General features: G+C 47.8%; 4 protein-coding genes and 2 pseudogenes across 5 annotated transcripts; all 6 read left to right on the forward strand.

Annotated features, from left to right (window-relative positions):
- Positions 1 to 206: 206 nt before the first annotated feature.
- Positions 207 to 536, forward strand: LOC133906053 (secreted RxLR effector protein 161-like). Its single transcript, XM_062347845.1, has one exon. It carries the CDS (start codon positions 207 to 209, stop codon positions 534 to 536), a length of 330 nt encoding a protein of 109 aa, XP_062203829.1.
- A 1,155-nt stretch (positions 537 to 1,691) lies between these two features.
- Positions 1,692 to 4,838, forward strand: LOC133905922 (uncharacterized). 2 transcript variants are annotated; one of them, XR_009907717.1, is made up of 5 exons: positions 1,692 to 2,015; positions 3,759 to 3,857; positions 3,926 to 4,034; positions 4,166 to 4,366; positions 4,486 to 4,628. XR_009907717.1 is itself a non-coding variant. In XM_062347734.1 (5 exons), the coding sequence occupies exons 1-5, from the start codon at positions 1,840 to 1,842 to the stop codon at positions 4,600 to 4,602; spliced, it is 573 nt and encodes a 190-aa protein (XP_062203718.1). In that variant the 5' UTR covers positions 1,695 to 1,839; the 3' UTR covers positions 4,603 to 4,838. The 2 variants fall into 2 exon arrangements, 1 of the variants encoding a protein (XP_062203718.1); XM_062347734.1 differs by having other exon boundaries at positions 1,695 to 2,015; positions 4,166 to 4,237; positions 4,486 to 4,838.
- A 677-nt stretch (positions 4,839 to 5,515) lies between these two features.
- Positions 5,516 to 7,229, forward strand: LOC133905921 (large ribosomal subunit protein uL2-like). Its single transcript, XM_062347733.1, has 2 exons — positions 5,516 to 6,026; positions 6,758 to 7,229. Exons 1-2 carry the CDS (start codon positions 5,587 to 5,589, stop codon positions 7,101 to 7,103), a joined length of 786 nt encoding a protein of 261 aa, XP_062203717.1. The 5' UTR covers positions 5,516 to 5,586; the 3' UTR covers positions 7,104 to 7,229.
- A 3,996-nt stretch (positions 7,230 to 11,225) lies between these two features.
- LOC133906054 (bZIP transcription factor 29-like) lies at positions 11,226 to 14,461 on the forward strand (annotated as a pseudogene).
- Positions 14,462 to 18,881: 4,420 nt separating this feature from the next.
- On the forward strand, positions 18,882 to 19,929 carry LOC133905747 (CASP-like protein 4C1). The gene is made up of 2 exons (XM_062347510.1): positions 18,882 to 19,330; positions 19,410 to 19,929. The coding sequence occupies exons 1-2, from the start codon at positions 19,016 to 19,018 to the stop codon at positions 19,653 to 19,655; spliced, it is 561 nt and encodes a 186-aa protein (XP_062203494.1). The 5' UTR covers positions 18,882 to 19,015; the 3' UTR covers positions 19,656 to 19,929.
- A 2,512-nt stretch (positions 19,930 to 22,441) lies between these two features.
- Positions 22,442 to 22,858, forward strand: LOC133906055 (probable calcium-binding protein CML16; annotated as a pseudogene).
- The last annotated feature ends 30 nt before the right edge of the window (positions 22,859 to 22,888 follow it).

Consider the following 22,888-nt stretch of genomic DNA (forward strand, 5'->3'; position numbering starts at 1 on the left):
CCGTATGAGTAACTTGGGAGTGCTTAGCTACTACCTCAGCATTGAGGTGACGCAGAGCAGGGACTACATTACTCTCAATCAAGGAGCTTAGGCAACAACCATCCTGGAGAAGGGTGGCATGTCCGACTGCAACCCTGTTCAAGTGCCAATGGAGCCAAGATTGAAGCTCAACAAAAGAGAGCTCCACTCTAGCTGTCGACGCAACCATGTACCGCAGCCTTGTCGGAAGCATCAGGTACTTGGTGAACACACGCCTAGATTTGGCTTTCTCTATTGGCTATGTTAGCCGGTTTATGGATGAACCACACGAGAAGCTTGCAGTTGTCAAGTACATTCTGCGTTACATCGCAGGAACAAGCAACTGGGGGCTCCGGTATGCAAGAAAGAAAGATTCACGGGCAGAACTGCTAGGATTCAGTGATAGTGACCTTACAGGTGATGTTGGCAGTAGAAAGAGCACAACCAAAGTCATTTTCTTCCTTTCCAACAACCCAATCACTTGGCAATCAACAAAGCATGGCATTGTCAAGCTGTGAAGCCGAGTACATAGCTGCTGTCACGGCTGCTTGTCGGGATGTATGGTTGGCTCGGGTGCTAGGAGACATGGTGAATTCTATGCCAAGCACCCCCAAGCTAAAGGTGGACAACAAGTCCACTATTTCTCTCATCAAGAACCCTGTGCATCATGATCGGAGCAAACACATTGATATAAGATTCCATTACATCTAGGAATATGCATTGAAAGGGGAAATTGAAGTGGAGTTCGTGGACACTACAGAGCAGCTTGGTGATATTCTCTCAAAAGCACTCGGTCGTGTGAAATTCCAAGAACTCCATGAAAAAAATTGGTCTCGTTGAGCTCAAGCGCAACAAGTCTTAAGGGGGGAGATTTGTCAGGTTAACACTTGTGCGTCGTTACTTCTTTTGGCTAGTTAGTAGTTTGTATCAGTTCAGTGCGTACACGGCCTATGTGGTTGTGTGCAAGTTGTGCTCTGACATTGTGCATATTCACATGAGAGAAAAATCAGTGTTAGAAGTGTAAGTCAAAAAGCATGTCAGGGTCATTAAGTGGTAGAGTCGGGTGTCAGCAGTCGGCTGGATATTGTTGAAATCGGATGTAGGTTGGACAAAAGCTGTTTTGCTTTCTGAGGCCACTAAGGCCATACCTTTGTAACTTCTCTTTTGCTATAAATAGAAGAGCAAACTAGAAAAGCTGCAAGTAGTTTTTGGCAGCGCAAAAAACTCTCCAGAGTCCACTTGTTGTGTGTGTTCTTGCCCGTGGTTCTATCAACACTGTTAAACAATGGTTTTAATAGGGATTATGGTAATTTTAGTGGAAGAATTTACATGGGAAATACTCATTTTTATATGTTTTCAGAGACAAATGAGAGAGAAAAACTAAGCAACTCTCTTATGATCTCTTACCTTGTTAGGTTTTGTTTGTTTTTTATTTTGATTAAAGATCTAGCCTCAAAACCAAAACAAAAAATAAATGGTTACAATTTAAAAGCTAATTCTCACAATCCATAAGTCAAATTATATTATAAAATTTTATAATCTATAATTTAATAAGAAATAATTTTCACAAATTCTATGAAATGGACTAGATTCTAATAATAAAAAACAAAAACAAAAAAGCCGTGACAGGCCAAGCCATTCACGCGGGAAGGGGAGGTCCTGCGTGCTGGGTCCCACGTGCAGCCTCACAGAGTCGCGCGCTTCCCTGGGCTATACCAGAGGGAGGAACGAGCGAGACGACGCGAGAATCTCGCGGCGAGATCCATTCCGCTGCTGCGCCTCAAGCGGAGTCCGAAACCTAGCAAGGCGAAGGGTAGCACCATGGCGCGGTCCGTCGAGCCCCTCGCCCTCCTCCTGCTCGTCCTCGCCGCCCTCTCCGTTGCCGCCGCGGCCGACGCGCCCTTCGTCGTCGCGCACAAGAAGGTGGCGCTCTCCCGCCCCAAGCCCGGCGTCGAGCGCCTCGCCGTCTCCCTCGACCTCTACAACCAGGGATCCGCGTATGTGCTACCATTCCCTCCCCCCCCCCCCCCGGCTACTGATCTTTGTTTGTTCGCGGAAGTATTACGTGATTATTGCAACCAGCAGCCTGGGATCTGAGAGCTCTGAAACCACCTTCTCTGATCTGGATCACGGGGTCAGGGGATCCGGAGCCCTGCGAGGTTTCCTTCTTAAACCTCAGTGAGGAGATTTGGTTTACTTGTTATTTACTGTGGGTTTCTGCTAAGTCTGAATGATGGTTACTTAGTTGTGCTACAAGAAAGAAAGAATCAGACAAATTACCAACCACTACTTGCTCTATTGCGCATAGATCTCGCTATTCTCCCAAAACCCCTGCTGGAAACGGGAGCAAACCAGCAATTAGGTTGCCCATACTCTTAATTGACTGCTAAGATCTAGAGCTTGTTATTTGTAATTGCGAACTAATCACCCACAAGAGCTTAGTACATGTTTTCAAGCAGAATATAGTGCACTGTCTATTTACCTGAGAAACTAAAGAGCATTTGTCCATTGGTTGCACTGCCAAAAGGGAATGCATTTTCTATTTATCTGCAAAACTGATGGTGCAAAATTGCTTCGGGGTTAAGGGGATTGGATGCACCTTTGAAGTTGATGCATGCACTCTGTTTACTAGTCGTTAGCGTGGGACCTCAGAAGTCGTGTTCCTTGACTAATATAAGGGTATCTTGCTTGTTTTGCTATATCCTGTAGCGTCACAAGTTTATAGCTTATCTGGCTAGATTTACGAGTAAAGCACTTCTATAATTTGACTGGTTGGTTATGTCAGATATTACAGCACCTATAGAATGACCAATAATTTTGACTTCTCAATGCACATAGTGGAGTTTCTCCTTTGTTATACCTAGAAATGTTTTGTGAAGGCATCACCATGTGCTACTGCTTTCTCTTGTACCACAGTTCCATAATGTTTGATGAGCTTTATTTTGGATTTGATTATGCATCTGCATGGAGTGGGTGTGTTGGCTTTCACAGGTTATTTTACTAGATTTATAGCCCTTGCAGGATGTATCTGGTTCAGTTCTGATATTACTACATCTGATAATTCTACAAGTGTGCTGCACCCTTTAATTCCAACAAGCCATTTCTATGAAATTTAATAGGGCTTGCAACAACCAAACTTCTCCATGCTAGCCGAATGCAGTATCCTACATTGTTGAAAGTAAAAAACTGTAGGTCTTTTACAGGGAAAGTATAAATAAATAAATAAAATATTGAAGCTGTGCAGAAACTATGTCACCAGTACCCAGTATATACAAAATATGGGTTATTGGTAGATTCAAGTTTGGAATATTTGATTCATTGTGAATGGAACATGTAATAAAGATCATTAGCAACCAAGGGGGAGCTTCATCAAACAAGGTTTTTTTCAATTACTATTTCCTACTTGGCTACGTTGCTGTGATAGCAGCTCTAGAGCGGATAAGGGTGAACCGTGTGCATGTGTTACAACTTAAAATATGTGCTTCTTTGACTTTGATGATCTAAAATGAAACAGAGTTTGACCATATATGTTGCTTTGCTATGCCATTAGCTTGACCATCGTACCATAAATGTTTTGGGTTGTCTATTTTTTATCCCTTGAAATGCATTGCCCTCTTGCTTGGCCAAAACCTATCACTATTTTTGTGCTTAACTTAGATTCCTTTTTGTGTCATATAATGGCAAGGCAACAAATATTTTTCATAGTCATCTGCATTGACTTATTGTAAAACTTATTGCAGAACTGCCTATGATGTGGCCATTAATGATGACTCTTGGCCAACAGAAGCATTTGAGCTTGTCTCTGGAGAGAAATCGAAGACATTGGAAAGGCTTGACCCGTGAGTCCATTTTGTAATGCATCTCTCTTCTTTAGGTGTGTCCATTTTCATTACTTTTACACTTTTAGTGGTGCCACCGCTTCGCACACATTTGTCCTGGAGACCAAGACACAGGGCAGGTTCCAAGGTTCACCGGCTATTATTACATACCGTGTTCCCACAAAGACTGCACTTCAGGTTTCATCTTCTACCTTTACTGTACATACTTCAGTAGTGTTTCCTATTCTATGCATCTTCTGTTATCCTTTCTTTTTACTTTGTGATTGCTCAAAACCATTTTGCTAAATCAAAGCTTTTATATGTTAAAGGAGGCCTACTCAACTCCCATCTTTCCACTGGATATTCTTGCTGAGAGACCTCCAGAAAAGAAGTTTGAATGGGTAAGTAATCATGACGTTGTATTCACATCCTAGTTTTTCTTTCCGATACTAATGTTTGAATGTTGCTTCTGGTGCTGGCCACCCGCTTGCGGAAATTTGGATTTGCTCTCGTACTATGTTCAGGCTAAAGTAATTTCTTTCTTTCATCTGCTCGAGTCTAATTTTCTAGTCTATCTTAATATGCTGCTCGAAAGTAATTTTTAGCATTCATGGGAGCTGGATACTAAGAAATTGTTATCCACGTGCAGAGGCTCATGGCGAAGTACGGGCCGCTGGTGTCTGTTGTTTTGCTGGTTGGAGTGTTCATCTACCTGGTCGCGAGCCCTTCAAAAAACAGTGGAAAGGCAAGCAAGAAGAGACGCTGATCTATTTGTAGGTTGCCATCTTCGGTGTAGCTGATCGTTTGCCTGGAGGAACACTTGATACTGTGAGCTTAGAGAATGCTTTGAAGTTACATTTACTCACCCCACCATGAACTGTAACGAAGTGAGCATCAATTAGCAAAGTGGACCTGTAATTTTGGTTATTACTTTCTGTTTTGTTTGTCAGTGACTTAACTCAGAGGAGTAGATTCGGTGAAGCTTAAGAATACATTTTGATATGATTCCGTGCGTATTTTTGCACGTTTGTGGAGAGTATTGAATGCTAGCTGGTGATAATACACACTGTATCAGGAAGCAAGCGCTTGGTGGTTTGAAGTTAGAATCACTAGTGAGAGTAACATGTCAACAAGAATCTCAAGAGCAGTGCCTTGCATTTTGTCCTGGATTTGTTTACACCCCTAGAGCTGACCATAACCACATTTGCAAACATTTCCTTGGCAGAGGGATCGTTTCCATGGGATCTGCTGAACTCTGATCAACGAAGTCATTTCCGTTCAGGAGAATGATCGCTGCAACGGACTAAATCTTTCTTGCAAATGCTTTACAAGATCACATAAAAATCAGGCGTGTGAAAACTCCGTTTGTACTACAATCTTTTGTAGGAAAATGCCAGTACTTGGGTAGAGAGTTTCGTGTGATCTCCCAACTCAGAGTCAGTATGGGCCACCATTTGCCCGATTGCTCACCACTTCCAACCCAACCTATTACGGCCCAGCTAACCATTCCCCGCTCATTCCGGCCCACAAGACAGTCGCATCATCACACTGACACGGTGGCCCCATCACTTCCCCAGACCAATCCAACGGTCAAAACCCACCGGGCTTCCATCCTAGCCGTCCGCTGTAGGGCAATCCCTTCCCAAACCCCTCCGCAGCGCCCTATATATAACTTGCTCTTCTCCCTCCTCCAACCCTAGCCGCGCGCATTTCCGCATCTCCTCTCCCAGCCGCCGCCGCCGCCGCCGAGATGGGTCGTGTGATCCGCGCGCAGCGTAAGGGTGCGGGGTCCGTGTTCAAGTCCCACACGCACCACCGCAAGGGCCCCGCCCGGTTCCGCTCCCTCGACTTCGGCGAGCGCAACGGGTACCTCAAGGGCGTGATCACCGACGTCATCCACGACCCGGGCCGCGGCGCGCCGCTGGCCAAGGTCACCTTCCGCCACCCGTTCAGGTACAAGCACCAGAAGGAGCTCTTCGTTGCCGCCGAGGGCATGTACACGGGCCAGTTCGTCTACTGCGGACGCCGCGCCACGCTCTCCATCGGCAACGTGCTGCCGCTGCGCGGGATCCCCGAGGGTGCCGTCGTCTGCAACGTTGAGCACCACGTCGGCGACCGCGGCGTCTTTGCCAGGTGCTCCGGGGACTACGCCATCGTCATCAGCCACAACCCCGACAACGGCACCTCCAGGTACGAACACGATCAACATCCCTCGTCCTCCATTTCTTGTGTATGATGAGATCTGATGCTTTCGCTCTAGTAGTTATCGCTAGATCTGGTGTGTTGTCATGCACTCTGCTTCGTAAATGATGCGTTATTGTGCCATGTAGTCTATGCAACTTGTACTTCTGTATGTATGTGATGCTTGAGGTACTGCGCGTTTGTTGAATTATATCTTCTTAAATAATCGAGATAATTGGATGTGGAATTTGGTTTAGTATAGACATGATTTGCTTCGTGATTGTTGTTACATGTGGTTCAATTTGAAATAGTTTCAAACATACTTCAATTTCTAGTTGGTTCTAGCAGATAAACTATTTAGAGAGTTTCGTAACATTGCATATGTTCTGATGATGAGGTGAATTTGGGGGGTTTTCGTAGCATTTCTAGTTGGCTCTGCAGATGAAGAGATTGTTAGTGTTGTTTATGCGATGTGTACATGTGTATGTTCTAACGTTATATTTGTTTTTATGATGTTGTACACCAGTCATCATCTTGTAATCTCGATCTATTACACTACATGCTTTTGCAGAAGATAATTTGATTACAATGTCTGCCTACTTTAATGCCTTGCATGTATCACCGTGATACCCTGATGCCTGTGATGAACTCTTGTTGAAACTTTTTTTAGTTCTGTCCAGGCAGAATGGTAGAACAGTCCTTGCCTACGCACATCAACTCATGCTTTTCTGTTCATGCAGGATCAAGCTCCCCTCTGGTGCCAAGAAGATTGTACCCAGCAGCTGCCGCGCCATGATTGGCCAGGTTGCTGGCGGTGGCAGGACTGAGAAACCGATGCTGAAGGCTGGCAACGCCTACCACAAGTACCGTGTGAAGCGCAACTGCTGGCCTAAGGTGCGTGGTGTGGCCATGAACCCTGTGGAGCATCCCCATGGAGGAGGTAACCACCAGCACATTGGTCACGCCTCCACTGTCCGTCGTGACGCTCCTCCTGGCCAGAAGGTCGGTCTCATCGCTGCGAGGAGGACTGGGCGTCTTAGGGGGCAGGCTGCCGCCACCGCTGCCAAGGTCGACAAGGCCACTTAGGGCTGTTATTTGTCTTTGTTTATCTATCTGTGCCGTGTTCGCTGCTAGATTAAAAACAACATGTATTCCAGTATTGATGTGTTATTGCCTGCTGGTGAACGTCTTGATGGATGTTTCAGTTTTCTTCTGGATTTTACATTCTACCTAAAGAAGTTTTTGCTTGGATATTTTGTTCTGCATGCTCAGTGTGGCCCTGTTCCTGCCAATTTCTATTGCTATCTCTACTTTGAGCATATGTGATGGATAAGAATTTACCCCAATTCGTCGCTATGGAGCATGATTGGATTTTGTGGATTTTACATTGTCTTCACTGTAGCCTTAATTTTAGATCGTCTCATGGCAGAATCAGGTGTTCAAGGTATGCTCCGTATGCATCGAATATCTTGGCAATTCGTCATATCAAGGTGACGGTTCGTAGCAAGTTTTTATTAGAACACAACGCTGGTGCATCAAACGTAGGTATTTCCTTTGGGTCTTCGATTCCTTCATAGTTTCAGATACTGATGAACCCTCTGATGAGACAACACTAACCCTAGCGACCCATCCCAATTCTTCTGCAAATGTTGCGATGCCGTTGAGCCACCAATTTTGCACCAGTTGATTTGAGTGCCATGCGAGCATGTCCATATCCCTGATTCCCTGTGTAGAACAGCACAATAAGCTTCTTCCTGATATTCTCCTCGGATAACAGTAACTCAAGCAGGGGTTAACTAGACCAAGCACCAAGTCGACTCCCAATTTAGCTGCGACGTCGTCCTTCTCCAGAGAAGATCTTTGGCTCGGTTGCAGGCTTTTGTTCTAAAAAAGTTTGACGGTTCCTTTCCTTCCGGATGTTCCAACAAACGTAGATGAAAATGGGGATGGACACTTTCCTATGGGCCTTTGCAACCGCAGCCATTGTCTCCTCCCACCGCTGCAACTGATGGATGATGATTCAGTAACAGCGTTGATCTGAATTCTGGATGATGTGCCCATGTTGCCACATGTTCCCATACTTCCCTTGAATAAACACATTGGATTGTGCTTGATCACAAATAGAGAAGGAGCTGTTATGTGGCCAATTTTTCTTTGCTAGATTGTCTGAAGTGTTCGATTTGTGTTATACTAACAGCCAAGTGAAGAACTTGCACCTATTCTCGACCTTGGCCTTCCAAATCTGATTCACGGGAAAACGGCAAAAGGAGCCATGGAATTGGGCCTAGGCTTACTTTGCACTATAAGAACCATCGCTGTCCACTTCCAGATTATGCGATCCGTTAAATTAGGCTGCAAGATGACTCCTTGAATTTTCAACCAAAGCTCAACAAATTCCTGCAGCTGTATTGAGTTTGTGATGTCCCTTACTGTGCGTATCCAATTATTGTCCTGAGCTCATGTGCCACGGTTCGGTTCTTTCTTGTAGAAATGAGGAATAGATTGGAGACATAAACATTTTGAAGCCCACCTCGGCCCATCCAAGACTCGAGGTACATCCCTCTTGCACAAACCTTTCAGAAGCTACCATTACCACTGACATCACTGATAATATTCTTAAAATGTCAAATATAGAAAACCGAATTGTCGAAGATTTGGGCTTATCTTTATAAGTCTAACTCAGAAAATCTACACGTATTGGGGTCACATAGAAATTTTTGGACATTCTTTAGAAGGAGGATCAACCGACCTACGAGTTGACCGTGACCAACACGGTAAAGAAACCCTAGTGCCGCCTGGCACCCTTGTGTAGCGCGGCAACCACAAGGATGGACTCATTTTGGGGCTACCAACTCCCAAAACTATATATAGATGACCCTCTTGACTTTTTTGACTTGGAAGATCCCAAGTTCAGAGTCAATCTCGATGAAATGTCTTTCATCTTGTAGAAGGAGGACAAACTGATCTATTAGTTGGTCGTGGCCGACACGACAAAGGAGCCTTGGTGTCATGTGGCAATCACAAGGATGGACGTATTTTGCGACCGCCAACTCCCAACACTTTATATAGATGACATGTCAATGTTTTCGACATGAAAGACCTTAAATCCAGAGCCAATCTTAGCAAAATATCTTCAACTTTAGTTTTAGTTATCTAGAGTAGTTTAGGCTAGTTGGGACAATCTAATTAAAGCATGATGCTCTAACTAGATCAGGGTTCAGAGCTAGAACTATCGCCATCAAGGTATGCTATGATAGTGATTATATTTTATGCTTTATGAAGTATCAATAGCTTTTATATTAAATATTTGTGATCATGTATTACTTTTTGATCCCCATTATCATGCGTGCTCTTTATTATTAGTCTAGTTCATGATTAGACGACTAGCTAGTAGATATAATTATAATACTTAGATATAATCTTTATGTTTATATACTATCATAACCATTAACAATATTAGCCCTCTATGCAATTGCTTTTCTGAATAGAATTAGTTTATTAGTTTAAAATATCTCTAGTCTAGTTTGCTTGTTGATCTCGGTGGATACGATAAATTCGAAATACTTGGTCGAAGTGATACAATTAACCCTTGCGCTTATGATATTTTTATTATAGGCGGAACTAGCGTCAACAGCCTCAAGTTTTTTAGGCCGGCAAACTCTCTTCCAGTTAACTGAGCAATGGCCTTCGTTAACAACACTGTCTGCCTATTCGGCAACGGAGCTCAAATTCTCTCTCTCTCCACCCCCTCCCCCGGGCATGTTTCATACTCCAAATTTAAATTGCAGGTATTGTTTCAGACAATCAAGAAGATCAGAATTCAAATAACCGTAGTTTGAAATTCCAAATTGCACGATCAAGGAAAGGAAAATATGTAGTTTACATATCTCAGTGTACAGCCACTCAGCGCGCCAATAAACCAACCAAAAAGAAAGGGCCGGATGCTTCGCAGGGCTCGCTTACTATGGGCCCCTTCCGAGGGCAGCAGCTGAACAAACGTTGCTAACTGGGCTCCTCCCATTCTGTTCTTCGTTATGGATCAAGAGTACACAGGGGCCGAGCGGCCAGATAACCCCCGCCCGGTAGGCCTCGCCGCATTCGTCAGCCCTTGCTGATGCTGATCGGGCTGATCGGTAGGGTCGAAAGCAAATTATAGCACTCTATCTTATAAACATATGATGATATATTTATTTTATCTTTTATCTCTTCAATTCAGCCATTAAATTACATAATTTATAGCGTATATAAGGTTTGACGAGAATATTTCTGAACAGATTACTATAAAATTTAGTTTCACGGGCCCTTCGTCCTCGCTCCTGTTCCACGTGTCAGCCGGGGCCCTGGTGACTGATCGGCGTAGACCAACCGGCGCCGGAGGAGAGGGACCAAAGTCACCCAACCTGCCTGCTCGGCTAGTGCTCCACCTGGCCTCGGGCCAAGCCACCGAATCAAGCTCTCTTTCCTTCCCGTCGTGCAGATCCACGGCCGCCCTTCCGGCCGCTTTTGTTGACTTGACACCGCGCGCTCGGCCTCGTTCATTTCACACTCCGATCATGTGGGCGCGTCCGTCAGCAGCGGCGGCATCAGATGAGCTGTGCTTGGGGCCGTACAAAGTAATGTGACATCCTTGCGACGCTGTCACGCTTGGTTTGACCCCTGCACTAGATGGCCGGTCAGGGGAACAGTGCTGTCTCGCACCAAAGTCCTACACGTCGGACCTACTCGGACCGGCTAAAAAAAGTATTTGCATCGCCATTGCTAGCGTTGGAGATTTAATAATAGTATTTGCCAAATGATGTCTCTTGTCCGAACTATGTTGGCGTCGATTTACTTTATTCTCCATCACCGTTGTGCGGTCAACAACGGTCACCCAGCTTAAAATCTACAACATTATAATAAATCTCTATTATTTTAAAAAATATAGTACCAAGTAGAATATCATGCCCTCACGCAGTCACCCTCCTTTGGTCCTGTTCCACACCCCCACCTGGCCACCCTTCTATCCTGTTCCTCGTTGCTCCCTTAATTCCGCTTCATCCCTTGATCTTCCTCCCATCAGCCAACCACCCCTCCACCCTCTTTCAATCTCTGCTAGTCAAGCGCATCAACGTCCAGCTGCAACGATTTGCGCACTATCGTGTTCCTCCTCTGTCTCACTGTCCAGGCACGGCCTCCGCACTTGTGAAGACGGTCTCCTCTCTCCTGCCAATGACGACGTCGGTGAGGTACTGCTGCGCGAAGCCCTCCTCCAATCCAAATCAAGCAAATCGAATCATCCAATCCGAATCGGCGCCCGCATACTGGCGTCTCTCGTTGTCTCTTCGGTCGCCGGCGCACCCGCATGTGCGTCTCTGAAAGTGCATCTAGCCCCTATGTGTGGTTTTGGTAATTAATGACAATACATATGGACTAACAATGTTGTTGAGATTGTTAGTAGGTTGTTCAATAGGTGATGCATGGAGAAGAGACATGCATGAACTCTAGGTGAATGGGAAGATTGAAAGTACATAAGATGAATGAGCTCAAAGTGATGCTCGGAAGAAGAAGAAGCTCAATAAGATTAGCAATAAGCTTGAAGGCTAAGTTACTTGTGGAGATCAAGTAACTAAAGGTATGCTTGTCAATAGAGTTTTATAGACTAACCCGTGTGCTATGTGTTTAAGAATGAGTGGGGTTAGGTTCTATATGAAGATTGACAATATGCATGAAGGCTAATAAGTTGCTTATGGAGATCAAGTAACTTAAGGTATAAAAGTTTCATTTAGATTTTATGGACTAACCCATGTGCTTTGTGCTTAAGAGTGAGTTGGGGTTAGGATCCATAAGAAGGCATGAGTTGAATTGAAATCATATATGCCAAGAGTGAAGAACAAGAGTGGACTCCATATATGAAAAAGTGAATTCCTTGAAGATGTCGAATACAAAGTAGTTTTCTATGGCAAGACGGTGAAGGACAAGCAAGACTCAGCTGCGATGGACCATCCGTGGTGAAGGGCAAGCAAATGGTTTGGCGCCGAAGGACCAAGGCGGTGGTGAAGAGCGAGTGAAGGCTTTGCGTCGATGGACCGTGCGAGGCTATGGGAAGCTATGGATGATTCACATCAATCATATGAAGAATCAAGAAGAGATGGAGTGAAGAATATATGGAAGTTGGCAACCCTCAAGGTTTGAAAGAAAAAGAAGCGGTACTTGAAAGTTTTCAAATGCTCAAAGTGGTTCAAACGAGTTTTATCTTTGAATTTGAGTATAGGTATGCCGCACTATTAAGAGGGATGCAACGTGAGCTAATTGTCGCGTCTCAGTGCTCAAGAGTTCCCAACCAAACCCAAAGTGAGAGTTTGTTGTTAAGAGTCCGGAGCGGAAAGTGCGGAAGTGTCCAAAATGGGTTTTGGAGTGTTCCTAATTTGATCCTATGTGTTTTAGGTCATGAATTCAGTTGGGATGTGTAGCCCTCTGAATAAGCTTTCCATAGAGTCCAAAATCGTCGAAATCGGACTCCGAAATCAAAAGTTATCGCCGTTTTTCGGAGGTCAGCTGTGCTGTACTCGGAGACTCCGGTGAAGACCGGATTCTCCGGTACCTGGAGTGGCCGGAGACTCCGGTGTAGGCCGGATATTCCGGTAAGTTCCAGAAAAGAGCCCAACGGCTAGTTTTTTGAAGTGGGCTATTTATACCCCACTCACCCCATCCTTTGGGGCTGCTGCAAGGGCACGAAAGAAACACTTTTTAGAGCCAAAAGAACTCCATCCCACTCCATTCTACTGTGTGATTTGAGAAGAAAAGTGAGTTGGGTTGAGAGATTGGAAGATTGAGTGCAAGTGAGCTAAAATCCAATCTTGAGCACTTGAGTTCTTGACAAGAAGTTCTCGAAGCGTTTGTTACTCTTGGAGGTGAAGCCTCCTAGCCGGCTAGGTGTCGCCGGTGAGCTCCCGTGCTTGTGGTGAGCCGCGGAAAGTTTGTGAAGGTCGATCTCACCTCCGGAAGGAAAGAGATCAAGTTAGTGGAAACCGAGCTCAAGTGTGACCGAGCTTGGAGAGGAAAGCGGTTGAAAGAGACCCGGCTCGTTGGAGCTTCCTCAACGGAGACGTAGGATTCACGGTGGTGAATCCGAACTTCGGGAAACAATTCTTTGCGTCTCCTCTCTTGTTTCCTTACTTTTATATTCTTACTCAAATCTTTGTGCATATTGCTCGATCTACTTGTTTGTGTGTATTTGAGTGTAGGTTCTTCGTGAATCTACTTGGAATCATCTCCGGGAACACACGACATCACTTGGTTTGAGCTAGAACTCTCCACTCATTAATTTTATTCAGTTTCGGGCTCTGTTCTGTACAGAAACCGGAGAATCCGGACTTTACCGGAGTTTCCGGACCTGTACACACCGGAGTATCCGGACTACACCGGAGACTCCGGGGTGAACAGTAATTCCAGGCATATGAACAGTATTTTCAGCCTTTTTCAATTTATGTTTTATTGCATATCTCTTGCTAGAATTGAGTAATTTTTGTCACCTTAGGATTGTAATTTCCACACTTCTTTAGGGTGATTGTGCACTAGTTGAGCCTAGCATATTTAGGTTTTTCTCTTGTGAAAAACTCGTTAGTTTATATTCCGCTGCAAGTTTAGGCCAACGGTAGAAAGGGTTGAATTTTTGTAAAAACGCCTATTCACCCCCCCTCTAGGCGACATCATTGTCCTTTCAGTCTCCCATCCCCCTACAGCCAGATTCTTGCGCCATCGGGCCCCGGTAGTGGGGGCCACCACACGCTCGCTATCTCGCCCCTCTTCTTCTCGCTGGACTCGCTCCCGTCAGCGCCGTACGTCGATCTAAGGGTGGCACCCTCTATACCGCCTTCTCCGCCGTCGTCGAGCTCTGACCCGCCGCCGTTCGAACTGCCGCTGAGGAGGGCGGGGCACCGGCGGTTGCAGAGCAACATCCCCTTCAGCTTCGAGCAGCGCAGTCCACTGCTACCGGCGTCGACACTGATGAAGCGTGAGGTGGCCACAACGGCGGAGGGCTACAACATGGACTTGGACGGGCTGGACCCGCTCAACTCCTCCGAGGAGCGCCACGACGACCACGACAGCTGCACAAGCGGCACACACACTGGGAGTGCGACAGAGAGCAACGAGAACGAGGTGGAGAGCTAGTCCACATCAGTAGAGAGGAAGGACAGACGCAAGTCCCGGTATTGTCGCAGCCTATCTATGGACGTAGGCAAGTCCCTAGAAGAAGGTGATGTGGCACTATTTGATATGGAGTTTGCAAATGGAGAGTTCAATGAGGCCGAGAAGAAGAAGATCATGGCAAATGAGCAGCTTGTGGAGATAGCTTTGACGGACCCAAGAGAGTCAAGAGGTGTGCATTTCTTCGTATGTTTGGGACATTCATTCCTTTTTCGAAAATTGAGCATTGTATCTTATGAAATTTTTCAGGATTCTAGCGAATCGATAGTGTGCAACGGGTGTCAGAGGGTGAACTCCTCAAGCGGGGATCCAGAGGGACCCCTTCGAGATTCGGCCGGGGGATGATTCTGAATCCGTTTTGCGAGTGAAATAAATGGGCGTAAATGAGATGCAGGTGGAATAGAATGATCGGATGCAGCAAGTAGTAAATGCTCGGGGGATTTTTAGACAGGTTCTGGCCGCACTGAGCGTAACACCCTACTTCTGTGTGTATGCTATAAATGCTCTGAGAATGTCTCTCTGAGTGTTTGCTGGGTTGCAAGAATATTTGTCTAGTCTAGAGCTTCATGCTCCTTGTTCTTCGGTGCTCGTCCTCAGCTCGTATTCAACTTGTCCCCCATTGAACTCTACTTCCTCTGTGCTTCACTTCTTGTATTTCTCCGAGGAGCCCGCCCCGCATATATACCCGCCGGGGCGGTGGCGTGCCCAGAAAGGATGACACGAGTTACAAGGCACCATAAAGGAAAAGCAATCATCATGGGATGCTGCGTGAGGTGACGGGGAGGGTTGAAAACGTGCCCCCGTCCGGCCTTGTTCGCCATCATGCCGTTCTTCAACGGGCGCCGCGGAGAGGGCCCACCGAGCAGCCTGGCGTGTTCGCCCGGTCAGAGCAGGCCTGACTCAGCAGGACGGTAGGCGGGGCGCCTTGGGCTTCACGATGCTATCCCGAGGCGCGCCGGATGACGCGCGATGGGACCCGTGCATTAAATATCCCCACGCTTTCCTGCCAGGCCGTGGCAGGGGCTGACAGCAAGCGTGGGGAGAGCAGTTGGAAGTGACAGGCCACATGCCCTCTTAAATGCAGCATTGGGCCTCTCACCAGCTGACACCTCACCGTTGGACCTCTGTGGGGGCCACCGCGAAGGACTTCTCAGGCCCTCGGGGAATCGAGTGCTCGGGGGGCTACTGTTCACAGCCCCGAGCACTCTCTCCCGGATATACCCTTTCTTGGTCCTTGGGGAACCGAGTGCTCGGGGACCACTGTTCACGGCTCCGAGCACTCTCTCCCGGAACTGGTTGTTCGGGTCCTCGAGGAACCGAGTGCTCGGAAGCCACCGTTCATGGCCCCGAGCACTCTCTCCTAGAACTGACTTCCTTTGGGTCCTCGGGGGACTCGGGTGCTCGGGGGCCACTGTTCGCAGCCCCGAGCACCCTCTTCCCGGTACTTGACATTCCTTGTCGTCGGAGGACTCGGGTGCTCGGGGGCCACTGTTCGCAGCCCCGAGCACCCTCTTCCCGGTACTTGACATTCCTTGTCGTCGGGGGACTTGAGTGCTCGGGGGGCCACTGCTCGCAGCCCCGAGCACTCTCTTCCCGGCACTTGGTCTTCTCGGATCATCGGGGAACTCGGGTACTCGGGGACCACTGTTCATGGCCCCGAGCACCCTCTCCCGAGACTTGGTCTTCTCGTCCCTCGGGGAGATAACCCCCGTGGGAGGGCGCCACGTGACACTATGCTGTTCTAGCCTCGGGACTCGGAGACCTCTGGTTCCTGTACCACTGATAGCGGGGGTCAAAGGAGCACAAGATGAGATACATTAAAGAGCTTGACCATAAGTTACAGGTATTGCAAACGGAGCCTACTACACTCTCAGCACAATTGACAAAGCTACAGGTTTGTTCTGTGGAGCTAATAGAGATTTTATGGCATAATAATATATTGATTTTGTGCCAATATTTTTCATGATCAACTGAACCTGAATAGGTGGTAACACACGATACATTCTTCGACCAAGGCAATCTGAGTAATTTTGGATGACGTGGGTTGTGAATCAGTTACCTATATATTGTATCATCATTTTCACTATATTTATACAAGGATCTAAATGGATGGTATTTTATTACTATGTGCTTTGCAGATGTCTAGACTTTTTAACTCACATTTTCATCTTATCCGTAAGAATTTAAAAGTTGTGTTCTGCGTTTGAATGTTGCAGTGGCTGTCTGGTTGGCTGATCAAATGATACTAAGTTTGGAAAATGACGGATTAGGACTCTGGAGGGAGTTGTGGAGATAGGTTTCCATATTTTGTTGAAGAAATAATGTTTTCATCTAAAAAAGATAATATACAATCATTCTGTGTAGGGTGTTAGGGAAGGTTGGGTAGAAGGATTAAGAAGGATAAGCCTGAACAGTTAGGATTGCAATTTGCGTATGTTCAACTTAGCCGATGAGAATTATGTTGTTTATTTATGATATCATATCGTACCAGGTGAGTTATTAAAGGAGTCAACAATATTATCATATACAAATTTTTCACTCCCGTTACACACACAAGTATTCAACTATAGAGGTTAAATGTCTCTTAGGGGTTGAAACCATAGTATCATTATTTCATTATCTAAAAGATCCAGATTATCGATTGGGAAATTATGTGTTTATGCTGTTGATTACATATTTCTTCCCCATCTACTGTCGCTGTCAGAGTCAAGTTGTTGGTCGCACCCAAGTACTCTGCTACTGAGTCTAGAGGAGTCACAAGAGGTGAGAAAGGAAATAAATTTTATAGGAAACGATCATATAAAAGATCTTATTCCCTGTGATTACATATGTTCACCTCCTCTTTCTCCTCTTCAATCTAACTGTCGAATCACACAACGAATGATATAGATAAAATCTCACGAAAATCTTTTAAAATATAGTTTTATAAAATTTGCTTTTGGTGAGAAGAGCACGAGCAGAGAACATGGGCGGTCTTATCCGGGTCTTTTAGCTGGATCAGCTCATCCGGTACTAGAGGAAATATTCTTTTCAATTGGACGACTCTACTAACCAAACACTACAAGACTAAAACTTGTACGGGAGATCCCATCCATCTTCTACCGTAAACAAAAGCACACCCCTGTACGCGCCGCCGCTTTATGCCTGCCTTGCTTTCGGTCGGCGAGCTCACGAGGATCACGCCGCGTCCCTCGTCGCTGGTTTCATGGCCGGGCCGGCACGCGTGAGATCGGCAGATCCACCGATTGACCAGGCACGCCCTGCTGGCGCGTGCCACGTCACGCGACTACCGCTGCTGGATTGGGTAAGCCGTGCGACACCATCACATCATCCTTGTCACGCACGCGTCGTCGACTTTTCTTTCCGCGCCCCAGTAGCCAGCACAGTGCACGCAGAGTGCCTTCATTTTTTCAACGGGCGAACAGAAACCAGCGGAATGATCGCAACAGGCGAGAAGACAACGAGGCTAACACGCGTCCAACACTCGAATGGTACTCTTCAGCTGGCACCCATTTCGTTGCAAACAGTCGCCGACGCAACAGAATCACGAAGTGAGGATGATCTTTTTCTTCTTTCTTCTCCACATCATCTCTCACGTTTTCTCTTTCTTCTATTAAAAAATAAAAAGCTTAAAGACGAGAGTGACAGCCGGTAGCAGGGCATGAGCCCCTCCGCTCTATCTTCTTGGCTTCTTGAAAAGTAAATTTTATAAAATTATATTTAGAAAAAAAAATTAAAATTTTATTAACACTATTTATCTCGTGATTTAATAACTAGATTGAAAAATAAAAATAAAATATACACGTATCACCATAAAAAAAAATCTTTTGTATGATATACTACTATAAAATTTATTTCTCTTCCTTACCCCTCCACCCCTAAGATCCGCCGCTATAGCTCATGACACTCGTCTAGTTGCGACATATCTAATCTTAAATTTTATAGAAATTACCTATCTCATACCACTCGATAAATACTCGATTTTCTTCACCTGTTTGGCCCGCGCCCTGTCTCCTTGACCCACCAACGCTGCATCCCTCTCATCACCTGGACCATCACTATGCTCACCTTTGGACTGCTGTGCAAGGAGATACACATCGACGAGTACCAAGACGGCAGTAAGGATGAGAACACTTAGCCCACTATATTATTTATTGTAAATGATATGCTCTCGTTACCACGCACGTATATTAAACTGGTCCTAAAAAAGAATAGAGCCAGCTTCAGTTAGTCATAGGTACAGAAATAAGTTGAGACCACCCAAGCAGAAGTATCCTTCGACGTCGCCGTTGTGCTTTATTAATAATAATACGTGTAATTCCTCCTTATATGTCGTTCATTCTTTTTCTAATCCTGAAGAAATCTCTCCGTCTATTTTTTTTAAAAAAAATGAAAGATCTTGAGCCCGAATTTTTTCCATAGAAACGGAACGGAAAACTCCTTACGAATTCGAGGAGAAGTTTGCTGGTCCGTTCGTACGTGAGCGTTGCGCGCTGTGGAAAATGAATCGAGTTCAAGATCTGGCAGCGTCGCAAGCGTACTCCGCAATGATGGCGCCATTAAGTCGCTCACGTGTCCCCACCTACCGCTCGCCACACCTGGCCATGGCGGTGGCCGGGCCAGCAGGTGTGCTTCGCTTTTTGGGCGCGCACGCCTCCACTGCTGACGCCGCCAGGTGGGCCGGCTATCTCCACGTCGGCGCCGTCCCCCCGTGACCCAGGCGGCCGCGGGACGTGTCCGCTCTATATATAGCATCGGAGAGAGGTCTCCGTCGGGCGAGCTGAGCTGAGAAGCCGGCGCCGAGGGGTACGATGCCAACGACGCCGCTACAGAACGGCGAGCGGGCGGAGGCGGTGGCGCAGCAGGGGAAGGCGGCGAGCCGGCTGGGCGCGCTGCTGCTGCTGCTCCGGCTGGCGGCACTGTGCTTCTCCGTGGCCGCGGCCGCGTTCGCGGCCACCGACGGCACCGCGCTCCGGCGCGCGCCGTTCCGGTTCCTGCTGGCAGCTGACGCCATCGTGGCGGTGTACTCGGCGTTCGAGGCCGGCGCCGCGGCGTGGGAGGTGGTGCGGGGCAGCACGCTGCTCCCGGAGGCCTTGCAGCTCTGGTTCGACTTCGGCCACGACCAGGTGACCAGTCAATGAAGGGTTCTTACTTGTAATCAACCAACGTGCTAGTTCCTCTCAATCATAGCACACGTGCACGCAGGGCTTTGGCTATATGGCGTTGGCGGCAGCGGCCGCCGCGGCGCGGGACGCGGGGGCGTGCGGCGGAGGAGGGGACTGGAGAAGCGGCGGCGGCGCGTCGTGCGTGCAGGCCCACGTCGCCGTGGGCCTCGGCTTCGCGGGGTTCGCGTCCCTCGCTCTGGCCGCGCTCGTCACCGGTTTCCGGCTCGCCTGCTTCCTCGCCACCGGGTCCCGGTTCGTGCCGCCACCCTCCTCGACGATGTATTGACCGACATTTTGGCAACGGGATAGGTCGCACCTGTGTATGCACGTACGTGCTTATGGATTATGATCCGAGAGGACAAGAGAGTTGCCTCGCCAGGCGTGCATGTAACATCTTTATTGCTAGCAGTAGGTAGTGTAGTACTGGTAAATCTGAGCGCTTGTAAGATCGATGTATGTGCGTGTGCACGGACGTGATGTTCTCCAGTAAGATGGGAGCTAGGATAAGAATGTGTGTGATAGCTATGTGGATCGATCGTGTACGAAAGCTGCTCGAAGGATGGATGTGGCGTTTGCGGATAGGCACGGAACCTGTGGCAAAGCTCAAGATGAGAGCTGAGCCGGCGGGTTCGATCCGTTCGTCCTGGCATCTTTGCATGGTGCGGGCACGTTGCCTGTGTGCGCGTGAACGTTTTCCAGGAGCGCGGCACGGCGAAGTCGGTCGTGGTCGTGGGCCGCGCGCGGTGCTCGAGCCGCGTCTTGTTCGAGCGGCGCGGGCGGCTGCTTTGGGCAGGGGCGGAGTGGCGACCAGGGCGCTTCTCCCGTGCCGCGCCTTGGCGTTCGAGCTGGGGACCTGGGCTGGGAGGGAGACAGCCGGAGCTGGGCTTGTCACCTTGGGCAAGGCATAGCCAAGGCCTGATTCCGCCTGGCGCCTGCGCGGCCCGCACGTGATGAGCAAGCCATCTCTCTTGGGCTAAAGGTGAGCCTGAGCCTGGACAGTTTGGCTGCTTCGATCTATCGAGCCCGTAGCCCACTCCGAACGAAACACGCGCACTGGACTTTTCAACTAAGAAAACAAAACTGTTTTTGCCTCCCATAATTATCACGAAAATCTGATTTTCCTCCCTAAGTTTAATATCATTAACAGCTCCCCATACTAATAATACAGATCGACCCGATTCCGCTCCAGTTTTGTCCACGCTAGCGCCACATCATCCATCCAAGTTGCCAGACATGTGGATTAGAAAAGAAAAAAATAGACCCACATGTCATCCTCCCCTCCCATTCCGAGCCTGGTCAAAGATGTCTTCGCCCCTCTAAGCACGATGTTGTCGGCATCTTCACCCCTCCGTGCACGAGAGATTGAGCAGATTGGAGTCATGTCTTCGTCCCTCTCTCTGGTATGCACGCCACTGTCCTCACCCCGCCCTTGCGACGTAGCCTCGCTCCCATTCTCTTTCTCCGCTGTGAGGTCCAGATTTTATAGGATCTAGACACCATTGACGGGATCTCACTCGGATTTTTTTTGCCGTAGCTGTTTGGGAACCAAGGGGATGAAAATCTCGAGAAATAAGAATTGTCTAAAAAATTAAAAAATCAGAAAAATAATAATATGAGAAACAAGAAATTTTATTACATTCAAAAAACAAGGGAAATTTTATTACATAGCTAGTAGCAGCAACCAACAGAAAGAGGGCTCTATCACTGACTCGGAAGGATTCAATGCAGACACACAATTTCAGTAATCATCTGGATGTGACCAAATGACAAGTGTCTAATGCATGTTCTTGAAAGTGAAGCTGCATTTCTGCTAATTCGAATCCTGTGGCAACATGGCTACCGCTTTTCACCAACTAAAACCAAGACGTTCTTGAGAGGAGGATGGAAGCAAATTACAGGAATTTCTTGGTTCCTGTCGTCCGATGAGAAAGCCGTGTAAGCTTCAGGCTTGCTTCTGACAGACCGTGGAGATCTCCCATGTGCCTTTCTCTCAAAGCCTGATCAAACACAACCTAAAACAAACAAACAATTCATCTTTTTAGGCAACCAGACAGTAATTCATGCAGTGAGAGACATTGGATATAAGTTGTTCCAGCATGTTCATACTTTGGATACATCGCGAGTTGCTGTGATCGCCTGTGCAGTCTGTGCAGCACACTTCAAGTCAGAGGAGTACACGGCAGCTGCCTCGACTTCTTTGGATAGGCGAGCATCGGGCGGAGGAGCACCTCATGCTGGATCCGGTGCTTCCGCTTCCACCAGCGGAGGTGGAGGACTAGGTCTTGCGGTGGGACTCCAGGACGGGGGTGTCCTCAACAACGAGCATCGTGAGGACGGACTCCTCGTCCCACCCCACTAGCGCGGCGATCCATCATAACCACGGGCTGAGCAGACCAACACCGTCTTTGGGAGCTGCCGCCTACCGTTGCAGGGCAAATATAGGGATATCTGTCATCTTCCTCTCCTCTCTCTGGTGTAGAGGCGACCACCGTCGAGGTGGAGGTGGCGGCGGCCATCGTGACTCACGAGTCAAGGAGCGTCGCGGAGTTGAGAGCAAGTCACGAGCGATGCGGGGCAGAGAATCTCAACCTATTGTGATAGGGTGTGGTTCCTCTGTAAAAACAGAGCAAACCGGGATATGAGCTCCCTATCTTGTGCTTTCCAAAGGAGCTCCTAAGTTGCCTTGACGATTGCTCCTCTGTGAATACCCTCCCTTGAAAAAAATACTAAGATCCCAACAGAAAAAGCTTAAGTGCTTAATAGAGGAATTGTCAATGGGTTAGGCCAACTCCAACAATTCCCTTAAAATTTTATACTCTATAACACTATTGTAATATTCACTATCACTATTACAGCACTATTTTTTCTAACCATCTCCAACAAATACTCTATAAATTAATCTTATCTTGTCTCCTATATTCTTTTTCCTTTAACCGTCCATTCTCATCCCTGCTCCTCCGTCATCCCTGCTCCTCCCTTCCTCATCCCTGCTCTCCGCTCTCCGTCCATCGGCTCACAGACGTCCTCGCCATCCTGGCATCTGCGCGCTCTCCCCAACTTGTCGCGTCCACGGCCATGTCAAACGCCACCGAGAAGCAGGCCCAAAGGCCCCCCGCGGTCGTCGCGGACGCGGAGATCCAGAAGTAGTTCTCCTGCTTCGACGCGGACGGCGACGGCCGAATCTCCCCTTCCGAGCTAGCCGTGGTCTCGCGCGCCATCTCCCCGCCAGCCAGCTCCTCGCACGGGGCGCACGAGGTGGCCGCCATGATGGACGAGCTCGACACCGACCGTGATGACTTCGTGGACCTTGGCGAGTTCGCAGCCTTCCACGCCCATGCCCGCGGGGACGGCGAGCTTGAGGCCGAGCTGCGCGCTACCTTCGATGTGGACGGCGACGGATGCGTCCGCGTACAGTGTTGCGGCTCCAACGATTCGTCTGCAAAAAAGCCATCCATCTCTCCTTCCTTTGCCGCCACCTCATTCCTGTAGCACTTGATGCCGGCTCTGTTAGAGATGGTT

The sequence above is a fragment of the Phragmites australis genome, chromosome 23, assembly GCF_958298935.1.
Source record: "Phragmites australis chromosome 23, lpPhrAust1.1, whole genome shotgun sequence".
Classification (NCBI taxonomy): domain Eukaryota; kingdom Viridiplantae; phylum Streptophyta; class Magnoliopsida; order Poales; family Poaceae; genus Phragmites; species Phragmites australis.

Coding starts and splice junctions, on each gene's coding strand:
- LOC133906053 (XM_062347845.1), top strand. CDS start 207: ATGTACCGCAGCCTTGTCGGAAGCATCAGGTACTTGGTGAACACACGC.
- LOC133905922 (XM_062347734.1), top strand. CDS start 1,840: ATGGCGCGGTCCGTCGAGCCCCTCGCCCTCCTCCTGCTCGTCCTCGCC. Junction 3,858..3,925: donor ACATTGGAAAGGCTTGACCC/GTGAGTCCATTT, acceptor TTACACTTTTAG/TGGTGCCACCGCTTCGCACA. Junction 4,238..4,485: donor CAGAAAAGAAGTTTGAATGG/GTAAGTAATCAT, acceptor ATCCACGTGCAG/AGGCTCATGGCGAAGTACGG.
- LOC133905921 (XM_062347733.1), top strand. CDS start 5,587: ATGGGTCGTGTGATCCGCGCGCAGCGTAAGGGTGCGGGGTCCGTGTTC. Junction 6,027..6,757: donor CCCGACAACGGCACCTCCAG/GTACGAACACGA, acceptor CTGTTCATGCAG/GATCAAGCTCCCCTCTGGTG.
- LOC133905747 (XM_062347510.1), top strand. CDS start 19,016: ATGCCAACGACGCCGCTACAGAACGGCGAGCGGGCGGAGGCGGTGGCG. Junction 19,331..19,409: donor TCGACTTCGGCCACGACCAG/GTGACCAGTCAA, acceptor ACGTGCACGCAG/GGCTTTGGCTATATGGCGTT.